We start from the raw sequence: 26,848 nt of genomic DNA, 5'->3' as shown, positions 1-26,848 counted from the left end.
GACTTTTGTTCAAAAAATAAATAAAGACATGTGTACCAAACCCAGTGTGCTTTAGTTTGTTTGTTTGTTTGTTTTATTTATTTATATTGTGCACCAGACCCCGGGGTATTCGGGCACAAAGGCAAAAGAGGGTTGTTCAACTTAGGTTACAAGTTACAGATTAGACATGGGGGTACAGCGGTGGTTACATTGCTGTGGATATGTATTGTCGGAGAATCACAGGTCTATATACAGTAGGTTTAGGAATGCAGGTATTATTACAGAATCACAAAAAGGTATATGCAGTGAGTTTACAATAGTGCAGTTATGGCATAAATAAGGCAGAACAAGAACACAAAATATACATAAGATCCTGGAAGTCAATAGGGTGAGAAATTAGACATCATGATCTTTTAGCCATTGAAGCCATTGAATCAGGTTGTATCTGAATTGCCGGTAGGGGAGATCTTCCCTTAGAGCAGGGGGAAGGGAGTTCCAAAATTGTGCTGCTTTGACAGCGGACTGCTCCCGCCAGATTTAGTAAGTTTGTATCTGGGTACTAGCAAAAGGTTGGAATTAGCTTTTCTTAGGGGGCGAGAGGCTGTTTGTCTGGTGAATCTATCTATGAGGTATTGCAGGGCTGCGTGGTTGAGACATTTGTGTGTAGGTGATGCTGTTTTGAGGAGGATTTTATCTTTTGTTGTGAGCCAGTTAGTAGATCTCCCGAGATCTGATTTATGGGCGCTCTTAGGGAAGTTTAGGGCGGCTCTCAGGGCATTGTTTTGGAGTGTCTGTATTTTGGCGGTGATGTATTTGTTACTACCTATGTAGAGGGCATTGCAATAATCTAGTTTCGATAGGATTAGTGCTCTTGCTAGAATGACGCAGTTACTAGCTGAGAGGAAAGGTTTGGCTGCTTTGATTAAGTTGCAGGTGTAGGAAGTAGCTGAGGCCATGGCATTCACTTGTTTATCAAAGGTGAGGGTAGAGTCTATGTAGAAGCCGAGGGTTTTAACTACCTTGGCCACAGTAATGATGTTATTGTCGATTGTGAAGGTGTCATAGTTGGGGCCTAGTTTTTTAATGTTGGAAGAAGTGCCTAGAATGAGGAGTTCAGTTTTGTCATCATTCAGGCATAGACCGTGGGAGGCCATCCATGCCTGGATGATGAGGTAGACTCTGTTCACAAAAGGCCAAATCCTTGTCATAATCTCCCGTCAGCGGGATGAGGATCTGTGTATCATCTGCACAGTTAGTGTAGGTGATACCAAGACCATCTAGATCATCGAAAAGGCGCTTTGTGAAAATATTGTAGAGGGTAGGAGATACACATGATCCTTGGGGTACGCCCCATGAGATAGGTGCAGGGTCTGCTGCTGCTAGAGGGGAGAAAACTCGCATTGTCCTGTTGTCTAGGAAGGACTGGATCCATGCGACTGCTTCATGGGAGAAGCAGGATGCCGTGACCAGGTGGTTGCAGAGTATTGCGTGGTCCACCATGTCAAATGCCGCAGAGAGGTCGAGGAGTAGTAGGAGTGAAGTCATGCCTTTATCTCTTAGAGTGTCTATTTGTGCCATAGGTACTTCGTTATTCAATCGTACAACTTTGACCGACATTTATGACAGATATAAACCTCTTTGGACATTCTTATCGTCCCAAAATGATTTTTAATATGCAAAACCGTCAAAACCTCATTGGTTTTATCGGTGCCACTTCACATTATCTTTGGAGTTCTTCTAATCAATACACACATACACTGTGCTAAGAAATCACTTATATATTCAAATACACACCATGCACAGCCAGAGATTCCAAGAACCTTCTCCAACTGTCTTTTCTCTGCTGAGGTGTTTATGGCCAGGAAAAGTTTAGAAACTTCCCTTGTGATTTTGCCATATGTTAATGGCTTTCCAGCCCAAGTGATTGTAGGTGCATCGCCCGCAGCAGCTAACTTACCTCATTTTCATTTTGCCCCCCGCTACTGCCAGAGCTGTAACCATGAAAAGGGGGTTGAGTTATTTTTATTCAACGTTTTTATAAGATGTGACTGTTCCACTTGCCTATATTACATATGTAAACTTTACCATTTGACAAGACCAGATGTAGAAATGTAGTAATGTTGCATTAATATTACAGACCAGTCTCGGTGCTTCTCATAGAGTGACGGCAGGCAATTTGTGAGAGAAACCAGATATTAGCGTTGAAACCAGAATTCCTTATGCCAACCTTCTCTCATGTGTGTCCATGTGGCAGACAGCTTATGTTCTGAAAAGATCCTCTAAAAGATTTTTTTCTGGCCTAAGCAAAAGTAGACAAATGGCTGTAACAATTACCCCTAGTGTACTCAACTGTAGAATACACTGCCTTCTCCAAATCTTGGGCAGCAGAGATCTGAAAACACTCTTTCAACTAACATAGAAGATGCCAGACTTGAATTAAAAGAGAGGAAGCAAAAACTTTCAAATCCCTGCAACCTTATACATTTCCGTATAATATTATGGGGACAAAACGGTGGTGAAGGGGCATAGGTTGGACAACACTGAGTTTGGTGAAGGGGCAGAATTTGGTGAAGGTGCAGAGTCTCGCAGAGGTGGAGTAAAGTTGGAGGGGGCGCATGGACAGCCTAGTGCAGCAGAATGCCAAAATACATCACTGCTAACCCCTCCATGGAGGACATCCCCACTGCTGATACCTGCCCATCCGTATCTCCCTATGTCATTCCAGTTCCTGAATTCGTTGCCTCTTTTATTCCTGGACAAGTGGGACACATTTAACTGGTGTACGGTGTCAGCCATGAGGCACAGCCAACATTACTGATGCGAGATTCTGCATCAGTGTTATTTTGCACAGGCATGTACTGACAACTTAGAAGGCATGGCCCTCTACCTAAAGGAATCTGATTTTTCACCTGCATACCAATATAACTTTTGTTTGGAGAAACTACTGGATAGACTGAGGATAACATCCACCCTCTGTTGAAATGCATAGATCTCTCAGGTGTGAAAATGCTGGTAGGTAATGGAAAGCATGGCACCTGCAGCTTCCATGGCCCAGGAAACTTCTCTGATCACTATTAGTCTCCCTTTTAGCCGTGTGCATATTCATTGCCCAGTGTTCACTTTCCTGACCCCAGCAGTGATTTATTCATGCAGCTGTCCATCAATATACTAAAGAAAATGTTTTGTCCTCCCTCCCGCTTCTCCCTCTCTCCAGCTATTTCCGTCCCTTTCCCCTCTTCACCCTTTGTGCTTTGATGCAACCTGATGGTGCACAAAGCACTATACAAACAAGCAACATAACATCATGCAGCCTCCTTCCGTTTGCCACTCTCTCGATGCCCATATTTAGTCAATGAATCACAGGCTGCTGAAAATAGCAGTCCTATCCCTTGCACAAGTTAGGAAACAGTAATCCCAAAACAGTGCATGCTATATTGCCACCGTCTCAAGCATACTAAACTTTACTTAACAGCATTCTACCACAAGGCTTTCTTGGGTCGGGGCCCGCACTACATCCAACTCTCTCTCCCAAAATGTTTCCTTCTCGAGCCCTCCGCTCAGCTCCCACCAACTCAAACACTTCTCCAGGCAGAGAGTGGGTGGCAGATCACTTTCCTCCACAGGTGAGTCCCTCTTGAATGACCTCCCTGCCCTCTCAAACTAGTGCCAGATCCACCTGAAGTTATGGAAGCTTCTCAAGCCTGTCCTTTTCTCCTCTGCTTTCTCTCTCTATACCCTCCTGACCTACCGGTCTGCTGCACCGACTGGTTGCTTGGCTACTCCCAGAGTCTCACTGGGTTTCAGGAGCCTGCATGATCAGTCTCCCCGGCACTGCCTCTGCGCCTACAGTGCACTACTGGGTTGTAACTGTAACCTCTACAGGCCTCTGCCCGCTGCACTTACCCAGTGCCGCGCTGCCCTGGCTGCACTCACTCAGAGCAAAGCTGCCCTGATTGCACATCCCCTTTCCCACCCTCTGTACTTTTTACGCTGTCGCACTTGCACGGTCCGAAATCCACAAGGCCTAGTAAGATCATTGTCTTGTTTCCCCCTCCCCCATTCTTGTCTCACCTAGAAGCACTTGCGTACAGGCGCGTTATAGATGACTTATCATATCATCCCTGTGTTTATTATTGATGTTTTTATTGGAATGTTCTGTAATTCCAAAATAATCTTTTCTACCTAACTGCCATTCTACCTGACAAAGAGGCTCACCATTTCCGGATGCCAGCACACAACCACCAACCACAAGATCACTGAGTACAAAGAACCGCAAGAGGGGAACAACCAGGAAACAGGCCTTTTCTGCTCTGCACCTGGTCTCTGAAACATGTTAGCAACACAGATAAGGCTGTCCCCGCCACCCTACACTTCAAAGAAAAAATGAAGACCCTCTCCTCAAATAGCATCTCTTCAGTTGCTGTTCACTCCACTCAGCCCTACTTCTGCTCTCTGGAGCTCCTTGCTCCTCTGTTCCCCTCCGGCCCCAGGCTCGGGAGGATAGCTCAGGGGCAACGTGCTCGCCCTGGAAGCTAGACGACACTGAGCAACCCAGGCTCGGTCCACACTTAGAAACCTCTGGATATTAAGCGTGTTATAAATAACCAATCATATCACTTTAAAGCCTCTGGGCTCTCCATTGCTTCTCGGCTAGATTGGAGCTTTCCAAATTCCACACATATTAAAATGACAATCATAATTGTTATTTAAGTCTACACCACAGTTGGCACACAGAAAAATGAAGGTGGGTAGACACATACCTTCTGGACAGGCACAGAGAGGGGCTGTATCACAGTGGTGGTGGTCACCCCGGACATCAGGGAAGAGGATCCTATCGTCAAGGAAACAGAAGTGGATTTCTTTTGAGCCCTGAAAAGAAGGAAGGTGTTAGTAAGATCGTACATGCTCTCAAGTTTCCCTTTCCCGTGTGTGACGTCATGCATTTTTGGTTTTGCCCCTTTAGTTTTGGTACTTGCACATTTTTCTTTTGCATTTTAAATTTAGGAGAACTACAAGTCCCAGAATCCCAAGACAAAGTAGGAGTTAGGTGGCCTTCTCACACCTGGGGAGATCTGGGGGATCTGAACATTAGAGCTTCACGTAGGTCCCTATTTGGGCAGCCTTCACATGTGTTCCATTTAAGCCCCTTGTGTATAAGGAACAGACAGGACACTTGCTGGAAGGATTGTGCACAGAAATGCTTCATGTATTTTATTTGAGACCCAAAGCACGGATCTGACGTCAAGAAGCAGCAGAGTGCTGCGCAGAGTGCTGCACAGAGTGCTGCACAGAGTGCTCCGCAGAGAACAGGGGAGAATTGACACTAACATTGAATGCATTTTGGCACAGGGGGTGATTCAGAAATGGTTTATATAACTTGTCGGATTGAGGAGTGCGGGTGGAGGGTGGGAGCACTTTGAAATGTAGAGAGGCGGACAATGTAACTCATGGGTGCCATGCTGTTGGCAGTACTGGTACAGGCACCAGACCTACGCTCCTAATGAATTAAGGGACAGGGAAGTCCAAATGTCATCAACAAAGAGGTGTACCCCTGTGCTCTCTAAAAGAGAAAGCAATGAATTTAGTGGATAGATTCTATTATTTGAACTATCCTTATTCTGTGATGCCGGGTCTCCATAGTTGGAAATCCACGAGATTGAGTCTATGGAAATCCACCCATAGCTTTGGTACCATTCATCCAAATTCAACAAAAGGCATTAAACTGAATAAAAACAATAATCAAGGAATTTGTTGGACTCTACTTAAGAATCAATTAGTATTTACTCTAAACAGATAAAATCCATTTGTTAAGTTCCAAAAGGTGAAAGTAAAATTAACAGAGGGAACATGAAAGTATCAATAACAATTCATTAATGAGCTTATTGCTGTTAGATCCACAATTGCAAGTAATGAACAATTAATTTACAACATTATTAAGCCTGTGACTGACTTTAAATCAGCAATTGCAAATGGTAAACAATTAATTTGTAGCATTTGAAGTAAAATAAACATTGTAATGTACATTGTGCATTGTTATTCCTGACAAGTCCATAAACTTTAAACTATAAGCAATTATGTTTCCCAGATGTAAACTGGTAATTAATATGTCTGTTTAGCACTGGGACAGGCAAGGACTCAATATTGCCGTTGCATAGTATTGTTGCAGGGTCATTCAGTTAAAGGTATCTTTTTCTATTTCCAAATGTCCCCATGGGAGAGGGTTGGGCTTGCTAAAAACGCGCACCACTGGCCCACTCTGAAAAGTATTTCTAGGGCTTCTTTTGGTTCCTTGGGATAGGTTGCTTCCAAGCCGTTGCGGTTTTGCGTTCATGGAGCTCCAGTCTGGCACTGGCTGGGTTGCTGGTGTTGCACTGGGAGTCCTGTCCTTTTGCTATCACTGCCTGGCATGCAATGCTTCGTGATTAGGCGATTGTACGCGTGGGGCAGTGGAGCCAGTGGAAGGGGCAGTGTTCGGGTGATTTGACCAAATATGGCGTACCCTTTGAAAAGCGGTGCTGAAGCTTGTGGGGCGGATCTGATACAGACCGGAGAAGAGTCGGGCACGCCAGTGAGGCCATTGGAAGCAAACAGGTGCAACATGAGCAGGATTTGCACCCGAGGTTGAAACTTTGCTTCAGTGAGCTTTGTGTTTTGCTTGCCCAATCAGGCTGTCCAAATGGTCGTTTATTTATTTATTTATAAAGCGCACCTAACCCAAAGGTATCTGGGTGCATAGACACATCTGATGGACGAGGAGGTAGCTGTAGATGTAAGAGAAGAGTTTTGGCACCCGGGCTGGAGTGTGGGGTGAAGACTTCGAAGGCCTGGCATCAATTGTTGGTTTCTTGGATTAGAGAAAGAATGCCTGAGCTGTCAGATGGTATTGGCTCCTCCATAGCGCATGATACATTGGCATGGAATGGTGCTGGAGATTCCTTGTTGCACAAAGGGTGCAGCTTGTTGTTCAGATTTCGGGGCTACCTTTTCCCGCGGCCGTTGCTGAGAAAGAGACCCCCATGTGGTTGCGACATACAGTAGACCGCAATGTGAGTTACCCAAATAAAGCCACCAGCTATGCACGATCCTATGCTGTTTTATGTGTGATGACACAACAAGCTGCATGCATGGTGGGCTTTGACGAAAACATGTGTCCAGGAAGTAGGTGGACGAAAAAATCCTTTCCGAGTCAAGGTTTTAAAATGTGCTTCTCCCCATACCACGGCATTTGACACAAACTATGCACAAGTGAAACAAAGGGCGAACTATGTAAACATGTCCCTTTGAGTCGGTCTATGCGGAGTCCGCGGATACGCGGCTGGAATGTAAACAGAGCATGAAACAGGCTCATGGGCAAATTGAAAACCAAGTCAAAGATATATTTTCAAAACAATTCAGCAAGTTTGGAATTATACCCCCGGGCCCTTCTTTCCGTTTCGCATATTTTCAGGGAAAGGCCTCAACGCGAGCAGAGCCACAATTTATGACAGCACACGCATATTGTGGAAGAAAGTACTCGTGGAGATGACAAAAAGCCCGCTTTAAGGAATACACTATGAAAGGTGGTGTTCAGGAGTGACACAGTGTGATGCTTTCAAAGTGAATAATCGGGGTGTTCAGTGACGTGACAGTCACACATGTATCATTCACCGTGTGGGAGAAGTGTGCCAGGGCAGTGACCATGTGTGTGTGAGGATAGGGCTGTTTTCTGAAATGAAGGCTCCAATGAAAGATGCATGGGGGATCAGCAGGAAAGGTAGAACACAAGCTTCAATGGCGAAGGTGAAAGGTAGAACGTACATTGAAAGGTTGAGTGAGGAGTTAGGGGAGAATGCATGTTGGAATATTGAGTGAGAAGCTACCGGGGAACAGATGGAAGGTTGAGCAAGCAGCTAGGGAAGAACAGATGTTGGAATGTTGAGCGAGAAGCGGACCAGATACTAGAATGTTGAATCACAATCCAGTGGAGAACAGATATTGGAAGATTGAGTGAGAAGTTAGAAGGTTGAGCGAGAAGCTAGAGAAAAACAGTGATGTTGAGTGAGGAGCTAGAGTGGAAAAGATGCTGGAATGCTGAATGAAAAGCTAGGGGAGAGCATAGGTTGGAAGGTTGAGCAAGAAGCTAGGGCAGAACAGATGTTGGAAGGTTCAGCAAGAAGCTAGGGGAGAACAGATGTTGGAAAGTTGAGTGAGAAGCTAGGGAGGGACAGATGCTAGAAGGTTGAGCGAGACACTCGTAAGAAAATGATGCTAGAATGTTGACTGAGAACCTAGGGGAGGACAGATATTGGAAGGTTGAGTAAGAAGCAACAGGAGAACAGATAGAAGGCTAAGTAAGGAACTATGGAAGAACAGATGCTGGGATGTTGAGTGAGAAGCTAGGGAGGAACATGTGCGAGAATGTTTACTGAGAGTCTAGGGAAGAGAACAGATTTTGGAAGGTTCAGTCAGAAGCTAGAAGAGAAGTTAGAGGGTTGAGTGAGAAGCTAGAGGAGAACATATGTTAGAAGGTTCATAGACATAATTTCGAATACAAAATATTCGAAAGTCAAAAAGTCGAAAAAAAAACGTCGAAAAAAAAAATGTCGAATTTTTTTTTAATGACGTTTTTTTTTCGAAATGGGGGGGTTCCCCCCTAACCCCCCTTTTTTTTATTTTTACCTATTTTTTTCACAGAAACTAGAGCCCAAAAAAAAATATCGAAAAAAAAAACAATTCGACATTTTTTTTTTCGACATTTTTGATTCGACTTTTTTGACTTTCGAAATTATGTTTTCGAAATTATGACTGGACACCATGTTAGAATGGTGAGTGAGAAGCTAGGGAGGAAATGATGTTGGAAGCTTGAGCAAGAAGCTAGGGGAAAACAGATATTGAAGGTTGAGTGAGAAGATAGGGAAGTACAGATGTTGGAAGGTTGAGCGAGGAAAGAACAGATGTTGGAAGGTTAAGTGAGAAGCTAGGGAGGAACAGATGCAAACATGTTGAATGAAAATCTAGGGAAGAAAAGATGTTGAAAGATTGAGTGAGAAGCTGGAGGAGAACAGATAAAAGGCTGAACAAGTAACTTTGGAAAAACAGATATTGGAGTGTTAAGTGAGAAACTAGGCTGGAAAAGATGTTGTAATGTTGAGTGAGAAGCTAAGGTAGACCAGATGTTGGCAGATTGAATGACAAGCTAGAGGACAAAATATAGAAGGCTGTGAAAGAACAATAATAATAATAATAATTATTATTATTATTATTAATATCATTAGGATATTTATTGAGCGCAGACCTAGCTTCGGGAAGCAACAGAGCGCTTTACAATCATAGGGATAAGTACACTGTGAGGGAAGCAGAGAAAAAGGGAGCAGGGGTTAACAGGGAATTGGCGGAGGTGGACAACTGGCAGCAAGGAATCTACAAGCAACCAGGGGAGGAGACAGCTGGGAGCAGATCATCGAGTCTCAGGTAGGGTGGGGAGTGCAAGGTGTATGAACCTAGGTCTTAGCGAGGAGCCATTCCTTGAAGAGGAAGGTCTTGAGCTATTTCCCGAAATGTAGAAATGATGGGGAAAGTCTGATGTTGATGGGGAGGAGGTTCCAGAGTCTTGGGGCATAGGCAGAGAAGGCCTGTCTTCTGGTTCTTTACTTCATGCACCATCAAAATCAAGTCTGCACTTTTCCTTACTTCTGGTGGATCGCATGGCTCCAGAGATGCTGAGTTTCTCAGTGAGGTAGCTTGGGGACTTCAGGGTGACAGCCTTGAGGATGATGCAACATGATTTGAAGATGATATGGGCTTGCAGAAGGAGCCACTGCAGTTCGATGAAGGTTGAGGTGATGTGATTGAATTTGCTGAGTCTTGCTGAAGCATGCAGGACACTTCTGAGGGGTGCCAGGGTAGTCGCTGGAAGGTCTTCCAAAAGGGCATTGTCACCATCCAGATGGGAGAGGACCAAGGCTTGGACAGCGGATATGAAGTTGTTTTCTGGGATGAAATGCTTGATTTTCCACAGGAGAGAAAGTTGGTACCAAGCCGTTTGTGTATACCTTCCTGTGTGCTGTTTGAACGTGATGTGTCTCTCAATGTTGAACCCAAGGGATTTGCACAGGTGGCCAGTGGGGATGGGGGCGGGTGATGACATCTAGGTTCATAGCAGAAAGTCAGGTCTGGTTTTCAAGGTGTTCGTTGTTGTTGGTCAACAGTAGGAATTCAGTCTTGGAGGGGTTGTGCTTCAGGTAAGCACTGAACATCCAGGACTTTACCAATGTGAGACAGGCCTTGAGCCTGTGGATGTCTTTGATGGAGGATATCTTGAGGTAGATCTGCATATCATCTGCATATTGGTGGATGTGGGTGTTGTGTGGAGCGAGGAGGGTTCAGAGCGTTTCCATGTAAAGATTGAAGATCCCCAGGGAACAAGATGGATCCTTGCAGGGCTCCACAGGTGATGGGTAGAGTTGGTGATCTGGAAGAATCCATTTTGGTGACTAGCAAGGTAGGATTTGTACCAGCTGAGGACAATCTTGCTGATCCCCATGCAGTGATGTAGATTGTAAGTGAGTGTCTTGTGGTCTAGTGTGTCAAATTCTGTTTAGGGGACAAGGAGAACTAGGAGGCAATGATGGTCATCATTGAGGTTTTTAAGGGCATCATCAATCGCCTTGATGGTAGCCATTTATGTGCTGCATCTGGGTCTGAAGCCAGATTGGTAGGACTGAATGATTTATTGGCTTCGATGTATTGGAGGAGTTGCTTGGCTACTGCTTTCTCACGGTTCTTACCTAAGAAGGGAAGATGGGTGATGGGGCTCTAATTGCTGAGATGCGCAGGGGCCAGTGTTGGTTTCTTAAGAAGTGGGAGGATTTGCATGGTCTTGAGTGTCGAGAGGAAGGTGCCTTCAGTAAGAGATCTGTTGAAGATTGTCAGGTAAGGGAGGAGTGCTTCAGTCAGAAGGGTCTTGAGTACGGAGGCAGGGAGGATGTCATCTGCATACAATGTGGCCTTAAGGGATACTAAGGTGGCAATGAGGTCTTCCATAGTTAGTGTCTTAAAAGTTGTCCAGGTAGTTGTAGTTTTGCAAGATGGGATGTGCAGTGTGCTGTCTGTTGCAGCGTTTATGTCTATGTGTTGATGGATTACGTTGATCTTGTTGACAAAGAAAGTTGATGGCAGCGCATTTTTAATGGAGTGTGCTATGGGTGGGTCAGGCAGAGGGTTGTTAACAGTGCTTGATGGCTTTGAAGAGGGCTCTACTTTCATTGTTGCTTCGGCTATGGCGTTTTGTTAGTAGGTTGCCTTGGCAGTGTTGATCAATCATCTGTGTGCAGCACAGAGCTCCTTTAGCTAAGAAAGAACAGATGTTGAAATGTTAAACGGGAACCTTGGGTGGAACAGATGTTGGAATGTTGAGTGAAAAGATGTGGGAGAACAGATGTTGGAAGGTTGAGTGAGAAACTAGGGAGGAACAGATGCTAGACGGTTGAATCAGAATCTAGGGCACAAGAGATGTTGGAAGATTCACTGAGAAGCTAGAACAGAAGTTGGAAGGTTGAGTGAGAAGCTAGAGAAGAACCGAAAGAAGACTGAGCAAGTAACTATGGAAGAGCAGATATTGGAATGTTGAGTGAAAAGATGTGAGAGAACAGATGTTCGAAGGTTGAGTGAGAAACTAGGGAGGAACAGATGCTAGAGTGTTGAATCAGAATCTAGGGCACAAGAGATGTTGGAAGATTCACTGAGAAGCTAGAACAGAAGTTGGAAGGTTGAGTGAGAAGCTAGAGAAGAACCGATAGAAAACTGAGCAAGTAACTATGGAAGAGCAGATATTGGAATGTTAAGTGCAAAGCTAGGTTGGAAAAGATGTTGGATTGTTGAGCAAAAAGCTAGGGGAGAAAAGATGTTGGAAGGTTGAGCAAAAACCTTGGGAAGAACCGATGTTGGAATCTTGAGTGAGAAGGTAATAATAATAATAATAATAATAATAATAATAATAATAATAATAATAATAATAATAATAATAAGATTGAGCAAGAAGCTAGGGAGGAAATGATGCTAGGATGTTGACTGACTGGGAATTTAGGGAAGAACAGATGTTGGAAGTTTGAGTGAGAATCTAGAAAAGATGTTGGAATGTTGAGTGAGATGCTAGGGGAGAACAGATGTTGGAAGATTGAGCGAGAAGCTAAGGAAGAACAAAGGAAAGGTTGTGCAAGAGAGGAGGTAGACTGCTTTCATATGAGTTAATGAGATAGGAGTTTCTAACATATGATAGAAGGTTTAACTAGATGTTGTAAGGGTGAAAGAGAAGGGGGATAAAAGAAAATAATGGTGAAAAGGAAGAGCGGGGAGAGTCCGTGTTGCAAGGTTCCATAAGAAAGGAGCGTAGATCATGTGTTGTAAGATGGAAAGAGAGGGGGTAGAACATACGTTAGAATACTGAAACATATATAGGAAGGTTAAGCAAGAAGAGGGGGAGCTAATGGAGGAATGGGACATGAGAAGAAATGTGCTGAAGGGGAATTAGAAGGCAGCATAGAACATGCATTGGAAGTGTGGCTGGGAGGGGTCTGAAAGGGTAGTTGCAGGTATTTCAAAGGTAAACAAGAAGAAGGGTAGAACTCAAGTTTATAAATGCTGACTGCGGTTGGGAAGGGAGAGCAGGAAGAGAAAGGAGCAGCATCTAAATAAGAGTGGGAGAAGAAAGAGATGAAGGACTGAATGAAAACGGCGGGGGCGGGTCGCATCAGAGAGTATGACTAAAAACAGAAGAAGATGAACTATCAATGGAGGGGCCAACAGAGGGAATCAGCAGGTCAGCGCCTCCCTCAACAACTAGGAGGCGTCACAAATGACCAGGGGAGAACAGGGCAAGCTTGCCAGCCACCGAAGGGCCACGTTTAGCAAGTCAGTGGGCCTTTGGGGAGCAGCAGCCTCTCTGAATACTTCCTTTGGAATGTGAAGCCCGTCACTGTGGCCGCCATGCTTGTGCTTCATTTGACAGCTGGATGCTGTTTCGCATTCTGAAAAGTAGTGACTAGTATCCTGGCGAGGGTGTTTAGCCCCTAATCTTGGAATGGCGCAGTGGCATGCGCGACAGATGGCACTTACTGCGGCATGGCTCCTCCCTTGGACTTAAGCCCGATGCCTTCACCGTCAGAATCCGAGGAACTGGCTCCTGCAAAAAGAAAGCAAAGTCACGACTTATGTTCACTGGCATGTCATGTTGAGCGTCATGCATGGCACATTAGCAGGGGGAGCCAAATACGTTCCATTCCCAGCACCAGCTCCCCTGATTTCATCGCACACGGATGCCCCATCATTTCCCCCACACTAGTGATGACTGAGCCCAAGGGGTACCTTCATGCATGGTGATTGGCACTTCACTGCAAGGGCCTAGTACATAGGAACAGCAAATACCATTAGATATCCGTAGGTTGGAGCATTAAAAGAGTGCGTGGTATACAGACATTGTGAGATGGATGCCTCCGCTCTCCACTAGCAAAACCCCAAATGCCACGGACCCAGCAGTGAGATCTGCTCCAGTGGCACGCGCTGCCAATGCTTGCCCTTCAACCTCTCCCTCTTTCTGCCAATGCTTGCCCTTCAACCTCTCCCTCTTTGCAATGTGCAGCAAACACGCAGGGCCGGATTCATTGCAAGTTTAGCGTGGTGCAAAGTGACTTTGTGCCAATAAACACCCAGGGCCTGATTCGCAGAAGCGTTTTACAATGGTGCAATCCCATTGAAAAACGATCTGTGAATCAGGCCTTCTGATTCACAGAGAAGTGCAAAGTGCATTATTTGCAGTGCAGAGTCAGTGCAAAGTCACTTTGTGCTACAAAAATACATTGTGCACTGCTCTGTGAATCAGGGTGTTTGTTGGCAGTGCAGAGTCACTAAACGTTAACGGCTAAAGGGCAATACTTTCGTCATGCATTACATAGGAAATTCGTATGCACTCCGCCCACTCAAGCACGTTCTATGTTTAAAATACTGCCTAATTATGAGCTGGGGGGTCACATGGGACATTGCTGCCACGGGGTGCAGAGAAAGCACTGCATGGGTTAATAGCCCAGGTGTGTGGGCATGAAGTTGCCTCTGCTATGCAGTATCAGCCTTCCCTTCTCACTGGTAAAGTAACTGCTGTCGCATAGTCCGTCTACCATGGAAAGCCGTCCTTTCCAAAGGAAAGCCACCATAAGGTTGCATAGCGCGGTGCAAAGCATCCTTCTTTGCTATAAGAGCGGCACATATATGCATGTAAAGGTTAGTTTTGTTTTTAAGGGTTATTGGCTGGGGAGAAGACACTGGGATTTCTTGCAGGGCTGGGCATAAACTGGTCAATAATTGCCTGTGGGCGTCTCCATAGACAATGCTAGTGCGCCCTTTGTTGTTTTTAAGCTATTCTTATGAGAAGAAAGCACCCAGAAGAGGGTAGAACATTGTAAGAAAAACTACCTTGAAATGAGAGCCACGGGGTGAAATACACTCCTACTCCCAAATCAGTGTGGCACAGTGGATTAAGTGGGATGCTTAATCGAGGGGGGGGGGGCTCGCATTAGGGGTTGTGGCCTAGGTATGTGTATACTTAGGCCACGTCTACCAACGAGAGCCCCCCTCGCCAATGGGGGGGTTGGGGAGTGGTGAAAGCTGGAGCGCACTGGTATTATTACCTTTAGTGTGCCAAGCCTCTCGCGGCTGGGCGCACCAAAGGTGGGACACCAGTGTTCCCTAGCTTTCGCACGCAGCAGGCAGTCCGTTAAAAACCAGAGGCTCCATGAATGAAAGGCCTGCCTACTGCGTGATGACTCTGTATTCCGAAACAGGAGTATGGCCCAGCCTCTCCTTTTGTTTCCGAGTAAAGAGTCATCACGCATCATGAAGCCTTGTTTAAGAGGCTTCAACTGTGCAGTGCTTCGGCTAAACGGCTGCCTGAGGTGTCAGCATGGCGGGGGCTAGTCAGGGTGGGCCCCGGCAAGGCCCGGCTTGGGAGCCCTTTCTGGAGACTGCCGGGCCTGGGCCTGGCTAGCCCCGGCCCACTTAAAGCCCTTCTGTGGTGCAACAGTGACCAGACGTGAAGTTCAGCGGTGCAGCTGCACAGTGTGTGCATCCTTCGGAAACTCACTTCACTTCAGTGGTTGAAAGGCCTTCTCATTGCTGCTAGAGGCCACTTCGCTCCTGCTGCCTATGTACGGCAAGGTTGAGGCAGGAGGCATCTCTTGACATTTAGAGCCCCTGGAGTCCCCACCGGCTCCTCGTATTGGAATGGTCCACCATGACAAGGGAAGTAGTAGGCTTTTCTACTCTGTAAGTCACTGGTGTGCATTACATTTCAGGAGCTTAAGGGCCATGGTTGATCCCTGTGTTGAGCGGTGAGAGTGGATCTGCCATTACCCGTGACAGCGATGCCAAGCCCAGTCATTTGCGTTCATTCGCTGCACATTACAGATGATCAAGAAGTGAGCAAGCAGGGCAGCCTCTCAGCTCTGCTCACACCGAAGCCGGCCTCTCTCTGCTCACGGTCCGAGGGGTAAGCCTTCACCTGATATGAGAATGTTGAGGATCTTGACCTCTTTGCCAGTAATGGTCCCGTGAAGAACCAATCAGGCCAAAGAAGTCTTGAGTTGACATTCCACTGTTTTGATTGAATAAGGGGTTTACGCAATCCTTCAACGCTTTGGTATAATATTGGGGTACGCCCCCTATTCTGCATGCGTCACATTCTTTGGGACTTTGGGAATATTTTAACTATACTCGAGGAATCTGCCATAAGCAGGGAAGGAATTGGGCTGGAACAAGACAGAGCTGTGCTCTGGCAAAAATGGCTTTGCCGGAGCACAGTTCCATGAAGACACAAGGCCCAAACCTCGCCCACGTTGAGGAAACTCTATGCCCCCTGGTTGCCACAAGTCGCTTGGAGTCTCAATGCTCAAGGAAATTACAGAACGACTTTACATACAGTATCTAAAAGTCGTCCTTTGGTCACCAGGAGCGCTCAAACTCAAACAGTGAAATGGTGCATATGCCTTATGCTTTGCACAAATTTTACTGTCAGGTTGATTATCCTGACATATCCATACCCAGTGTGCATTACATGCGGAGAAAGAATGCATATTTGAGTTATTATTACAGACATGTTTCATGAATTGGTGGTCATTCATTTGTTTCCAAAATGCACTTTGTTATTATGCAAAGCATCCAGCATCCTATATTCAGGGCACCCACATCATTCAACGCCTAGCTCCGCCCATCAGTACCGCCCACCCCACTGACAATCCGCTCCTCCATGCCTGCTACCCCATTCCCCGTGTGCCAAGGAGGGGTACGGAGTTCCCCAAGTACAGTTTGTTCATTTTCTGCACTGACCATACATTTTCACATACTTGTAATAAGGAAACTTTAAATGGTGGCCATTGTTATATAGCAACCAGACGAAATGGTATGCACTTTATCGAAACTGTTTATGCACTTTTGGGCAGGGGTGTTGCTAGGTCTGGAAAAGATCAGGGGCTAAGCTAATGTCGGACTGGTGGGACTGGGGCTAGCTAGCCTTTTGGTTGTAGACCCTGTACTTCTTTCTTTGGCTACAACCAAAAGACCCGGGGCTATAGCCCCCTAAGCCCCCCCAGCAACGCCTCTGCTTTTGGGAGAGAATTGGCTGTTTTAATGTAAGTCTGATAACTAAGTAGTTTTAATCATTTTTGGAGTATAATTGTTCTACGTATGTTATGGATGACTTGAATTATGTATTATACATTTTGTATAAAGCTTTTGAGTAAATCTATACTTTTTCTCCTGCTTTCGCAGAGTCTTGAACTTTGGCCGCTTTCTTAGTCTAACCCAAAAAGAAAACTTTGTCTTTCACGTCTGTCGCCACTTTACAATCTCTGCAGGAAAGCGCGTTCCTGAACGAGGTCACGGGAAGGCGCTGGAGCATTCCCGCACACATTCAGTTCCTTCACTCACAGGAAGCTGGGTGCCAGGGACAGGCGTCCGCGCCGGAGCCGTCTTCTCTCTCGGTGACGGCGGCGACTGCGCACTGAGCAGGAATGTAAAGCGCGCGCACAGCTGCTCAGTGGCGTCACATGCGCAGACGCGACTCCGGAGCTCTGAATGGGAGCTTATTATTTTTTGATTTATTTTCACTGACTCTAGACGAACACCTGATTCCACTACTGCCCCTCGAGCTACACATGTATTATCACGAATCGGGATGATTTACAAGATTCCTACAACCGGCGAGTGGCGTAGTGCAAGAGGAAGCTTTATCCGACCAGGCTTAGACTGGTCTATAGGGCATTAGGCCTATGACCGAACCAACAATACAAAATGCTGGTTTGGGCCAGTTTTTTTTGGCCAAAGTGGTCCACTTTCTTGGCCAATTTGGGCCAGTTTGAAGAGTTAATTCAGTCTGAGGCTAGTAGTTTTGACCAGTGTTGCTAAATATTCTTTAAAATGCATGATTTGCAACACACTAAATCAAAAAAGTCCTCTTTGGTTACTATTCAAAGAGTGTCACAAAAGGAATGATAAACCGTTTGCAGCTGTGGGCCACTTTTTCATTGGTGCCCGAGACAATTTTATGGCCCAGTCCGCCCCTGTACCTGACCCTCGTAAACACACTGGTCCTGACTTACTTAAGCGTTTTTCAATAGGAAATACCCACTGGATAAAGCTTTGTAAATTAGCGCCACTGTGTTTTTTACGTGTTTTGATGTGCTGCCCGGGGTCGCTGCGGCTTCTAAGGCTGGCCCTGAGGGGCACGTTACAATTAGGTTTTGCTGTGATTTGTGTAGCCTCTGGCTGTGCTGCCACCTCTTTGCTTTCCAGCGCTTTAAATGGGCCGGCACTATTCGGCCCTCAGTACCGGCACGTCTCAAAATATAAACTTTATAGGCATGGCAATAAAAATGGGTACGGGTACTGAGGGCTGTTGATTTTTCCCTGCAAGCCGATTCGAGCGGCAGAGCAAAGTCGCAGCTTTGCCTGTTCCTGCAAGCTGATTAATCACTTGATTCTTTGTTTAACAAAACAGACAGTGACCAATCAGCTTGGTCACCTCAGCACCTTTTCACCAGTGACATCACTTCCTATCATATATGGTAACTCATGCCCTGATTTGATGTTTCTTGCTGCGCGGACATGTGATGCGTTAAAGAGCTTAGTCCGCGGACAGAAACACATAGACATTTTTTGTTTTAAACGATTAGCGGTGCATTGTACAATGATGCGAGTGCAGTATGTGGTACCCTTACCCATCACACTTTGCAGACATGTGCGTTTCGGACATGTTTGTTTGGCGCGGTTGTGGTGTTTGTCGTGTGTTTTATTTTAGCAGGACGAACTCAGTTCAACAAGCAGAAAGGAGGGCTTTGCAATTTCAGTGTGACCGTTGGAACCGCGCGAGGCACAGGTCTTTTGGGGGTTCTTCTGGGCTTTTGCTGCATAGTCTGCATAAGTTAAACACGTATGTATCATGCATGGGGGAGATGCAGGTTTACTCATCTCTTTGGTATGTTGTTTTTTCGTAACAGCCCCTAACTTCCTCAGTCTGCATTGCTATTTCAATAAAGGGTTGCTGGGTTGAGGTAGACACTGCACATGGATATTAGTTAACTCTGTTTCTGTGATCGTAAAGCGCAAACTTCAATTCATAGAGAGAGAAAGTATGTGGTGTGTGTGTGTCGGAGAGGCAGAGATGCATGTTACGTTGATGTGGTTGCTGCCGTTACCCGCTGTCGCCTGTCTTCTACTTCTCACCAGTTGTTTCTGTGTGGTGTCTCGGGCACCAATTTAAAAGTGGCCCGTCGTTGCAAATGCCAATTCATTCCTTTTGTTACAAACTGTTTGAGTAGTAACCAGGAGGGGGGGCGGGACTGTGCATTTTAAAGAATATGTATTCAGTAACACTGATCAAAACTACTATCCGCAAGCTGAAGTAACTTCTCAAACTAGCCCACATGGTTCAAAAAGTGCCCCCCTTTGACCCAAAAAACTGGCCCCCACCAGCAGTTTGTGCCTATAGGCCAGTCCGAGCCTTTCCAAAAGTGTGTGATTGATGGTCAGTGAGGCGCCTAAATGCATTTAATCCCTTCGCTCATTTAACTAATCTTGACATCCTGAGCCAATGCACTATTTGGAGTTGTGTCTATTAGGCGCTCTCTGACCATGCTCCCTGGACAGCTGACGCTCTACTGTTCCTGTCTCATTCACCCCATGACACACGCACAGGTTTTTCCTTGGGACATGGAGTGGGCAGGGGTTACAACATGGCGTTCAGGTTACAGAAGAGCTTGGGTTCATAACAGAGTGGCCCAGGTTGTGGGTCTGATCTTGGACAGATCACGTAATCGCAATATTACTTATCTACCAAAATTGGGATATCAATTTTTGTCCTTATGATCTTCTACAGCGCACACTGTTTGTTTGACGTTCTGTAATTTAATTGTTTTGCAAATTGTAAGGATGCCTAACCGTCAGGCCAGGAAATTGTATAAATAACTGTAAACCAGTAAGCAACATTTTTATTTTTTCTTTATTTTTTTCTCTTTGAAATTGTCAGTGCGGAAGTCAGGGAATGCTACTCGGATCGATTGAAGCGTGCAACCCCTCTAGCCTCGTGAGTTAGGAAGTGTAAGCAGGACAGACAGACATTGGTTGGTTACACAGGGAAATGTAGCAACACGGGTTTGCTGCAGTGTATCCAGAAGGCCGCTGGTCAGGTACAACAAGGAAGCAGGTGGAGCCTGCATGTATAGAGGACTCTGAATCATCTGTTTGCTGCAGTGCCCCTGCATGTCTCAGGAGGATAGCTCAGGGGCAACGTGCTCACCTTGGAAACAAGACGGCATGGAGCAACACAGGTTCGATCCCCGGGTCCGCCACAGGTTCGATCCCCGGGTCCGCACTTAGAAACCTCTGGGTATCAAGCGTGTTATAAATAAATCATATCATATCATGTGCTGTAGAGGCGAGAACACATCTACACAGAAGCTCATCTGCTGCCACAAAGATCCGTGTGGACCAACCTGACTGCTGGAGTACTGAGTAAATGCAGCACTTCTGCAATATACACGAATGGCTCATTACCAGAGACAAAACACTTGGTTGCTCAGCATGCATGTCAATGAGGTCATTGGGTGCAAACAAGTCACAGGTTTAAGAGCAGCAGTAGAAGGGCTGGAATGTACAGTCACACACTATGGAGACGGCAAACATAGGCAGCAGGTTACACTGCAAAAAAGAAGTCGGGAACATAAATGCTGCATTGCCCATGTCACTGCAGGACAAGTTGCAAGTTGCACATGACTTTGGAGAAAAAAACATTGAAACACATGCTGTTGCCATGGGTGTTGCTGAACGGGAAACGTCATGCTGTGTGTTTCGCACTGCCTGTAGAATAGGGAAATACCGTAGATGCGATGGTTGATGCGGATGTACTAAATGGTTTGAGCTTCACAGTGGTAGCTTCACGAAAATTGCCATTTTCCTCCAACATTCGTCACAGTTTTATGACTGTAGAGGACTCTTGGTGAGTAAGCACTGTTACTTTCCCATATGCCATCAATGGATGGGTACAGTGTCTAGTCAAATGGTCGACAGACAAATGGTCGACACAATTTGGTCGATAGGTCAAATGGTCGCATTTTTTTTTTATTCATATATATATTTTTAGGTTTTCGTTTAGGGAAAAAAGGGTTTTTTCACAAAAAAAGGGGGTTGCGCCCCGATTCACAAAATTATTCACCACCTTGCAGAAGCAACTTTCTGTTGCCAGCTGGAAAATTGGCAAACTTTTTCATCTAAGGCATTTCACAAAAATCCATTTGCATTCTGTGTGTGGCAATCATACTGCCCCTGCTGTGTGCTTGGGGTGCATACTGCATATACGTGGGAACTGCGCAGGGGCGTGTCTATCAAAGTTGTGAGCACAACCCTTATTCCTAGACCCACAATTCCTAGTCCCACAACACTCCTATGCCTGGTCTGACCCAGCGCAGGCCAGGTACAGTGGAATGCGTAAATCAGGCAGTGGTCTATTCAAACCGCAGCCTGCTTTCCATTCACCCAAACAGAATGGCTCATGCAAAGCATGAGCATTTCTGTTTGGTTATATATTTTCAGCCCTCAGTTAGGGGTAGAAATGTAAGACTAGCATTTTAGATAATGATCCCTTTAATGCCAGTAACCGATGTACTCTGAGCATCCTCACACGCTGATGCCAACAAACCCACCGCCCCCAGCAGCCCATGAAGTATGGAGTCATAAGGTAGACATATAAAAGATACATTTTAAGGTCGACGTGTACAAAAGATAGACATGATGAAAATATAGACATTTTAAGGTGTATGTGTGCATCTGGCTGAGAGGGGTGTGACATGAGGAAGGGAGAAGGGTGGGACAGGGCATGGAAGAGGGGCATGGGGTGACACCCCTCTTTATAAACACAAGGACATCTAAAAGAAAGGCAACACGTTAATAAAGGTGTTCATTTTGGCGTTTTCAGTTAAACTAGGGCTCTATGGCAAAATGCATGAAAGGGACAGGCAAGAGCGTGTTGGGGGAGGGGGTGGACAGGCAAGAGTGTGTTGGGGGAGGGGGTGGACAGGCAAGAGTGTGTTGGGGGAGGGGGGTGGACAGGCAAGAGGGTGTTGGGGGCGCGGGGGGCGAAATCCCCTATATTTAAATATGTCAATCTTTTAACCTGACAGTGTTTCACTGTCAAAATGTAACACATTTTCCATTTTAAACTAGATATGTCGACCTTTGATGCAGGTCGACCTTTTACTGTCTATCATTTGACGTGGAGAGCTTTTGAGGTACATCATAAGACAGGCCTTGGTAGCAAGTCAGTATTTGGCTGTATGTCTATTGACACGGCGACCTTGTCGTGCAGATCAAAAGACATGCAAACCATGGATGACGGGAGTCACTGCATTCCAGCATGTTGGGTGCATGGCCAGTATGAAGGGATGGCCGTGCTGCCCAGCATTGGAGGGAATAGTCCGGCTATGCCACAGCACGCCACTCGCCTTCAATAGGGCCGTGAGGGGATCTACCAGTTGAGGTGGAATGGTTTCACAATGCATTGGGTTGTGTGTCTGCAGTTGCTGTGTCTTGTCTTAGCATGCTCTAGTGTCTGGCACGTTCCTGCTCATTTACCTTCAACAAACACCTCAGCAGAGGTGGTGTCCGAGCCAGTGGGGTTGGTGGCCACGCAGCTGTATCGACCCGTGTCTTCTTCGAAGGCTTCAGTGATGACGAGTGAGTGCAGGCCTTGGTCCTCACAGCAGATCTGGATGTCCGGGGAACTGTGCAGCTCCTTGCCCTCACAGAACCACCTGGAAGTCCCATCGGCCGGGGTCACAGGGATGGACACAGGGAAGGGGGCACAGAGGATGACAAGACAGGAGAAAGAGGAGAGCCAGAGATTAGTCTCGCAATGTGCAGCCACCTGCAGCAAATGACTGCAGGGCCCTGAGTCACCAGCGTCTGCAGATGGGTAAAATACAACTCTCGCTGAAGGAAACAGCTGTGACAAGCACCTGCGGCAACAACAGCTCATGAAAAGCGTATATCACCTGAATCCTGTCTGAAGCGGGGTGTCACCGGAGAGGCGCGGCAGCGCTAAGGACACCCAGGAAGACTCCTCATTAATGGGTTTCCAAGACCATATCGCCTACTTATCCCTAGGGCCCGATTCATGGAATTCTTAGCGCGGCGCAAAGTGAAGTCGCACTGCCAACAAACACCCTGATGCATAGAGCGCTGCAAAGTGCACAGACACTTTGCACTTGAACAGTACTCTTTGCACTACGCGAAATGGGCCTAATTCGCGGTGAAAAGAGTACTTTTGAAGTGGAAAGTGAGTTTGCACTGCAAAAAATGCACTTTGCACTGCTCTGTGAATCAGGGTGTTTGTTGACAGGACTGAGCTAAAAAATCTATAAATCAGGCCGCTGGACTCACAGTTTGCGTTCATTAGGAGCACATTGCAGGGATGAAATATTTCACTGGTTCAGGGCACGATGTAATAACTCAAAATTGTTTTTTTGCACAGAAGTTTTTTGTTGTTGCATTTTCTAGCCTTTGCATTCTTCCACAAAGATCATCTGCTCAAGACAGGGAACCCGTGTGACCCTTGACACGAGGCTGGCTACTTGACTGGATCTCAGAAACGGGCAATAACAACGGCAATCCCGGCTCAATACATGGTATAAACGCGGGACTGTTTTCTTTTACCCATGGGCTCCTTGGCATAAACTGTTCTGCCTTTATCAGCCCGTGCATAATGGATGGCGGAGCTGGTGCGCCGATGATATGATATGATAGTTTATTTATACAGCTCCTATACACAATGGGCCTCATTACGACCCTGGCGGAAATCGCGGTGCTAAATGCACCGCGGAGCACGGCGGAAAGCTGCCGATAGCGCCATGGAGGATGGCGGATTTTCCGCCCCATGCCGACCTTGGCGGGGCGGTAAATCCCCATCCCCCATTTTACCCTTCCCCATTCCCATTTTTGCCCCATAGGGTATAATGGGAGTGGGGAAGGCGTTAATTGCGCCACCGCAAAATACGGTGGCGTAATTAACATCAAGGTCCCGTAGCGCCATGGATTTCTCCGCCCGGAAAAACCAGGCGGAAAACGTTCCATGGCGCTACGGGAACTCGTAGTAGGGCGGACGGGTCCGCCGCGAATAACGCTGGCGTAAACCCACTCCGCCAGGGTCGTAATGAGGCCCAATGTGTTTCAATGCCGAGGCCACCACTAGTGTTCATGCATAGTGTTACCCGACAGTGCACGGCATAACACAGACCTTCCAGCTTATAGCGATTTTGCGATCCCGCAAAAAAATGCTGCAAAAACTGCCGTTTTGCGCAAAATGCCGCAAAAACGGCTAATTTGTGCAAAAACAGCCGTTTTTGTTAAAAAACCTGCAAAAACTACAATAAACAATAAAAAAACCTCAGATCCCAGATTCTCAAAACGTATCAATGCAAGAAATGAAATGCGCAAACACATCACATCACTTGCGCCCAAAGAAAGAGCAGCCCAATCCCCAAGGGACACTTGAATGGGCACATTTTATTGCCCGTTCAGGTGTCCCTTGTGGATTTTATATGCGTGCCAATTCAGATCGCCTTTTTCACCACTGAGTAAATCAGGGGGCGTTTCTGCCAATTTAAAAGCGCATCCTAAATTTCCACGCAAGATGCACTTTTAAATGTGCAGAAATTGTAGGCAACCCTACGCGCACGGGGGCTGGGGGTGCCACTGCACGACAGGGGGCCTCATTACAAATCCGGCAGTAGCCGTGCCGATAAAAACGGCACAGCTGGCGCCAGAGTAATTTTTCTGGCAGTCCCTCCTGCCAGATGCTAGAAAAAAAAAATCCCCATTCCCATCGAGTCCCATTGGACTCGATGGGAATGGGGAGGACGGATGCAGCGGCACTGTGTGCAACAGTGCTGGTGCATCCGTCAAGGTCTGGAAGCGGGTGCCATTCTGCCCGCCAGGTCAGACCTCGCGGCTGAAAGGCACCCTCTCGCAGAACTCGTAGTTTGTCGGTCCGGAAACAACGGTAGCGGCAAGTTTACTGGTACCGTTGTTTCCGGACCGGCAACCTCATAATGACCCCCAGGTTCTTTCTGGACCCGGTCATGCATTTTTTTAAGGTATATGAACCGCTGCTATGTCACTTGCATTTCTGTTCCTCAAACCGGATAGAAATGCATTTTTTGGGTCGTATTTTACAGTGGACGCTTTGGGAGCTTGCAGAACACTGTCGGGAGAGCACTTCTATTCAAGGTACTACCCATTTTGACCGCCAAAAATCGATCAAATGGTACAATTTGACATATTTCGCCAGTACCATTCGATCGATTTTTATAAATACCAAACATGTGGAGCAGGGGTTGCGGGGGTGTCACTCGCTCCTTATGTTCAGTATTTTGGCCTTGGGGGTTGCAGGGGTGTCCCCCGCTTACTCAAAATTGGAGGTGGGGGACTGAAAACAAAAACAAAAATAAACTAATAAGGGACCCCGCAGCGTCGGATCCGTCTTGCGTTAGAGGGACTGATCTGACACCGCAGGGTTGGAGGGGAAGTGGCAGCGACCAAGCAGTTAACTAGGGGTGGGAGTGGGTTGGTGGTGAAAGGTACATTTTCGGTTGTTTGGCTGAAGTGCAAATCTATATGTGGAAACATTGAAAAACTGTTCTGCCAAGCCAGAGACATCTGGGATTCTTCCTATTAAACTAATACAAAAGATACATAATAATGACACCCTGACTCTCTTTTAGCCTTTCATTCTGCCTCTTTCCTACAATGTGGCAATCTAACAACCTCCAGATAATACAAAATGTCCTGCAAAAATGCTGCAATCAATAAAGGTTTGTGCCACAAAATTTGCCATTTCATGCCGCAAAATCCTTGTTTCTGCGGGGACAGAGGTCCTGCACTCCCTTATGTGACACAGGGTGGCATCCCACATGGTGACCAGCAGGGAATGGCAAAAGGGGGTGACATTGAGCACAGCAGGGCATTAGGACAGCAGCTTTGAAAACCCATCATGCGCAAAAAGAACATTTATTGGCTTCAAATTTGCAGCCTCATAGCCCCCTATCAGACCTTTGGAAGCAAGACCCACCAAATGAAGTCAGTGTGCACCCCTTCCAGCTTTCTGCTTTCACATCATGCCCAGAGCTGCAGAAGCCTGAACAAGAAAACAAGGTGTTTCAGTGCTTCGGGGGGGTGGAGGGGGATTGGCATGTGTATGTTAATGTGTGCAGGTGTCGGCATGCGTGTTTATGAGAATGTTTTGTGCTGTGTGTGTGCAGGGGGTTAATATAGGTTCAGCTTGGGGTCATCGAGAGCGACATGGGGCAGAACCTGGGCCTTACTTCCTGTTATGTCATGGCATTGGGATTTGTACCACACACTGCTGCTAGTCGCATGGTCTCCACAAGCTCTGGCATCCCTGAAAGAGAGTGGGTGGGCTTGGTTAGTCTGGACGAGACAGAAGATGTAAGATTTCTGTGCTCTTAGATGGGTCCAGACCAGGGGTAACCTGAGCTCTGCCTGCATGTGACAGGCTGCATGAAATTATTTGGGAGCAACCAGCATGAAAGGCGGGGGACTTGTGGACATATTTTGCTTAGATAGGCCTCTTGATTTTCTTTTGTCACAGCCAGCATGATAGTGGTGGGCAACGCAAGCATATATTATCTAGCCAGTCCCCATTCTTTATTTGGGACAGAGCAGCAGGAGGGAGCTGGGGCTGTGCTACCATACACTGTTGATACTGCACTCATGTTTTTCTAGGACACAAACAACAAGAAACAAGAGCAGTGCCTCCATATATTGTTGAGATAGGCCTCTTGATTTTCTTTGGAAACAACCAGCTTGAAACAGAGGTTAGCCATGGCATATGCTATTCATATAGGTCTTGATTTGGGTACCAATATGAATGTGTGCCTTACAGTGGGAATGCTGGCATGTATGTTTGAGACAAGCTTCCTGACCCTGACTTTCTTTGGGCACAACCAGCATAAAGTGGGTCAATGCTGGCATGCATTTTTGACAGGCATCATTAACTGCTTTGGGTGCAACCAGCATGAAAGGGGCGGCCTCACTGCCATATTATGTTGACATGCCTCATGATCTTGGGGAAAAGCAGCATGAAATGTGGATTATAGTGACAATGCTCTCATATCTGGTTGAGACACACCTTATAACTTTCTTCGGTAACAGCAAGCATCAAATGGGGTGGTGCCGGCATATTGTAATAACAGCCTTGTGATGTACTTTTGGCAAAAGCAGTACTTATTGTTGAGTCAAGCGTCATGATTTCCCCTTCGGCCTAGCCAACATGAACATG

General features: G+C 46.4%; 1 protein-coding gene across 3 annotated transcripts in view; it reads right to left on the bottom strand.

The window, feature by feature from the left end:
- PALLD (palladin, cytoskeletal associated protein) overlaps positions 1-26,848 on the bottom strand; it is a 1,335,292-nt gene that overhangs the window by 628,985 nt on the left and 679,459 nt on the right. For all 3 annotated transcript variants that reach the window (XM_069631388.1, XM_069631389.1, XM_069631390.1), the window contains 3 exons: positions 22,126-22,304; positions 13,072-13,138; positions 4,740-4,848 (listed from right to left, as the gene is read on the bottom strand). In XM_069631388.1, the coding sequence (XP_069487489.1) occupies positions 4,740-4,848; positions 13,072-13,138; positions 22,126-22,304 (355 nt within the window). The remainder of the gene's footprint in view (positions 1-4,739; positions 4,849-13,071; positions 13,139-22,125; positions 22,305-26,848) is intronic.

This window comes from Ambystoma mexicanum, chromosome 6q, assembly GCF_040938575.1.
Source record: "Ambystoma mexicanum isolate Mex_15411 chromosome 6q, UKY_AmexF1_1, whole genome shotgun sequence".
Lineage (NCBI taxonomy): Eukaryota > Metazoa > Chordata > Amphibia > Caudata > Ambystomatidae > Ambystoma > Ambystoma mexicanum.
Note: the sequence above shows the minus strand (reverse complement) of the source record. Positions and strands in the feature narration are given on the sequence as shown.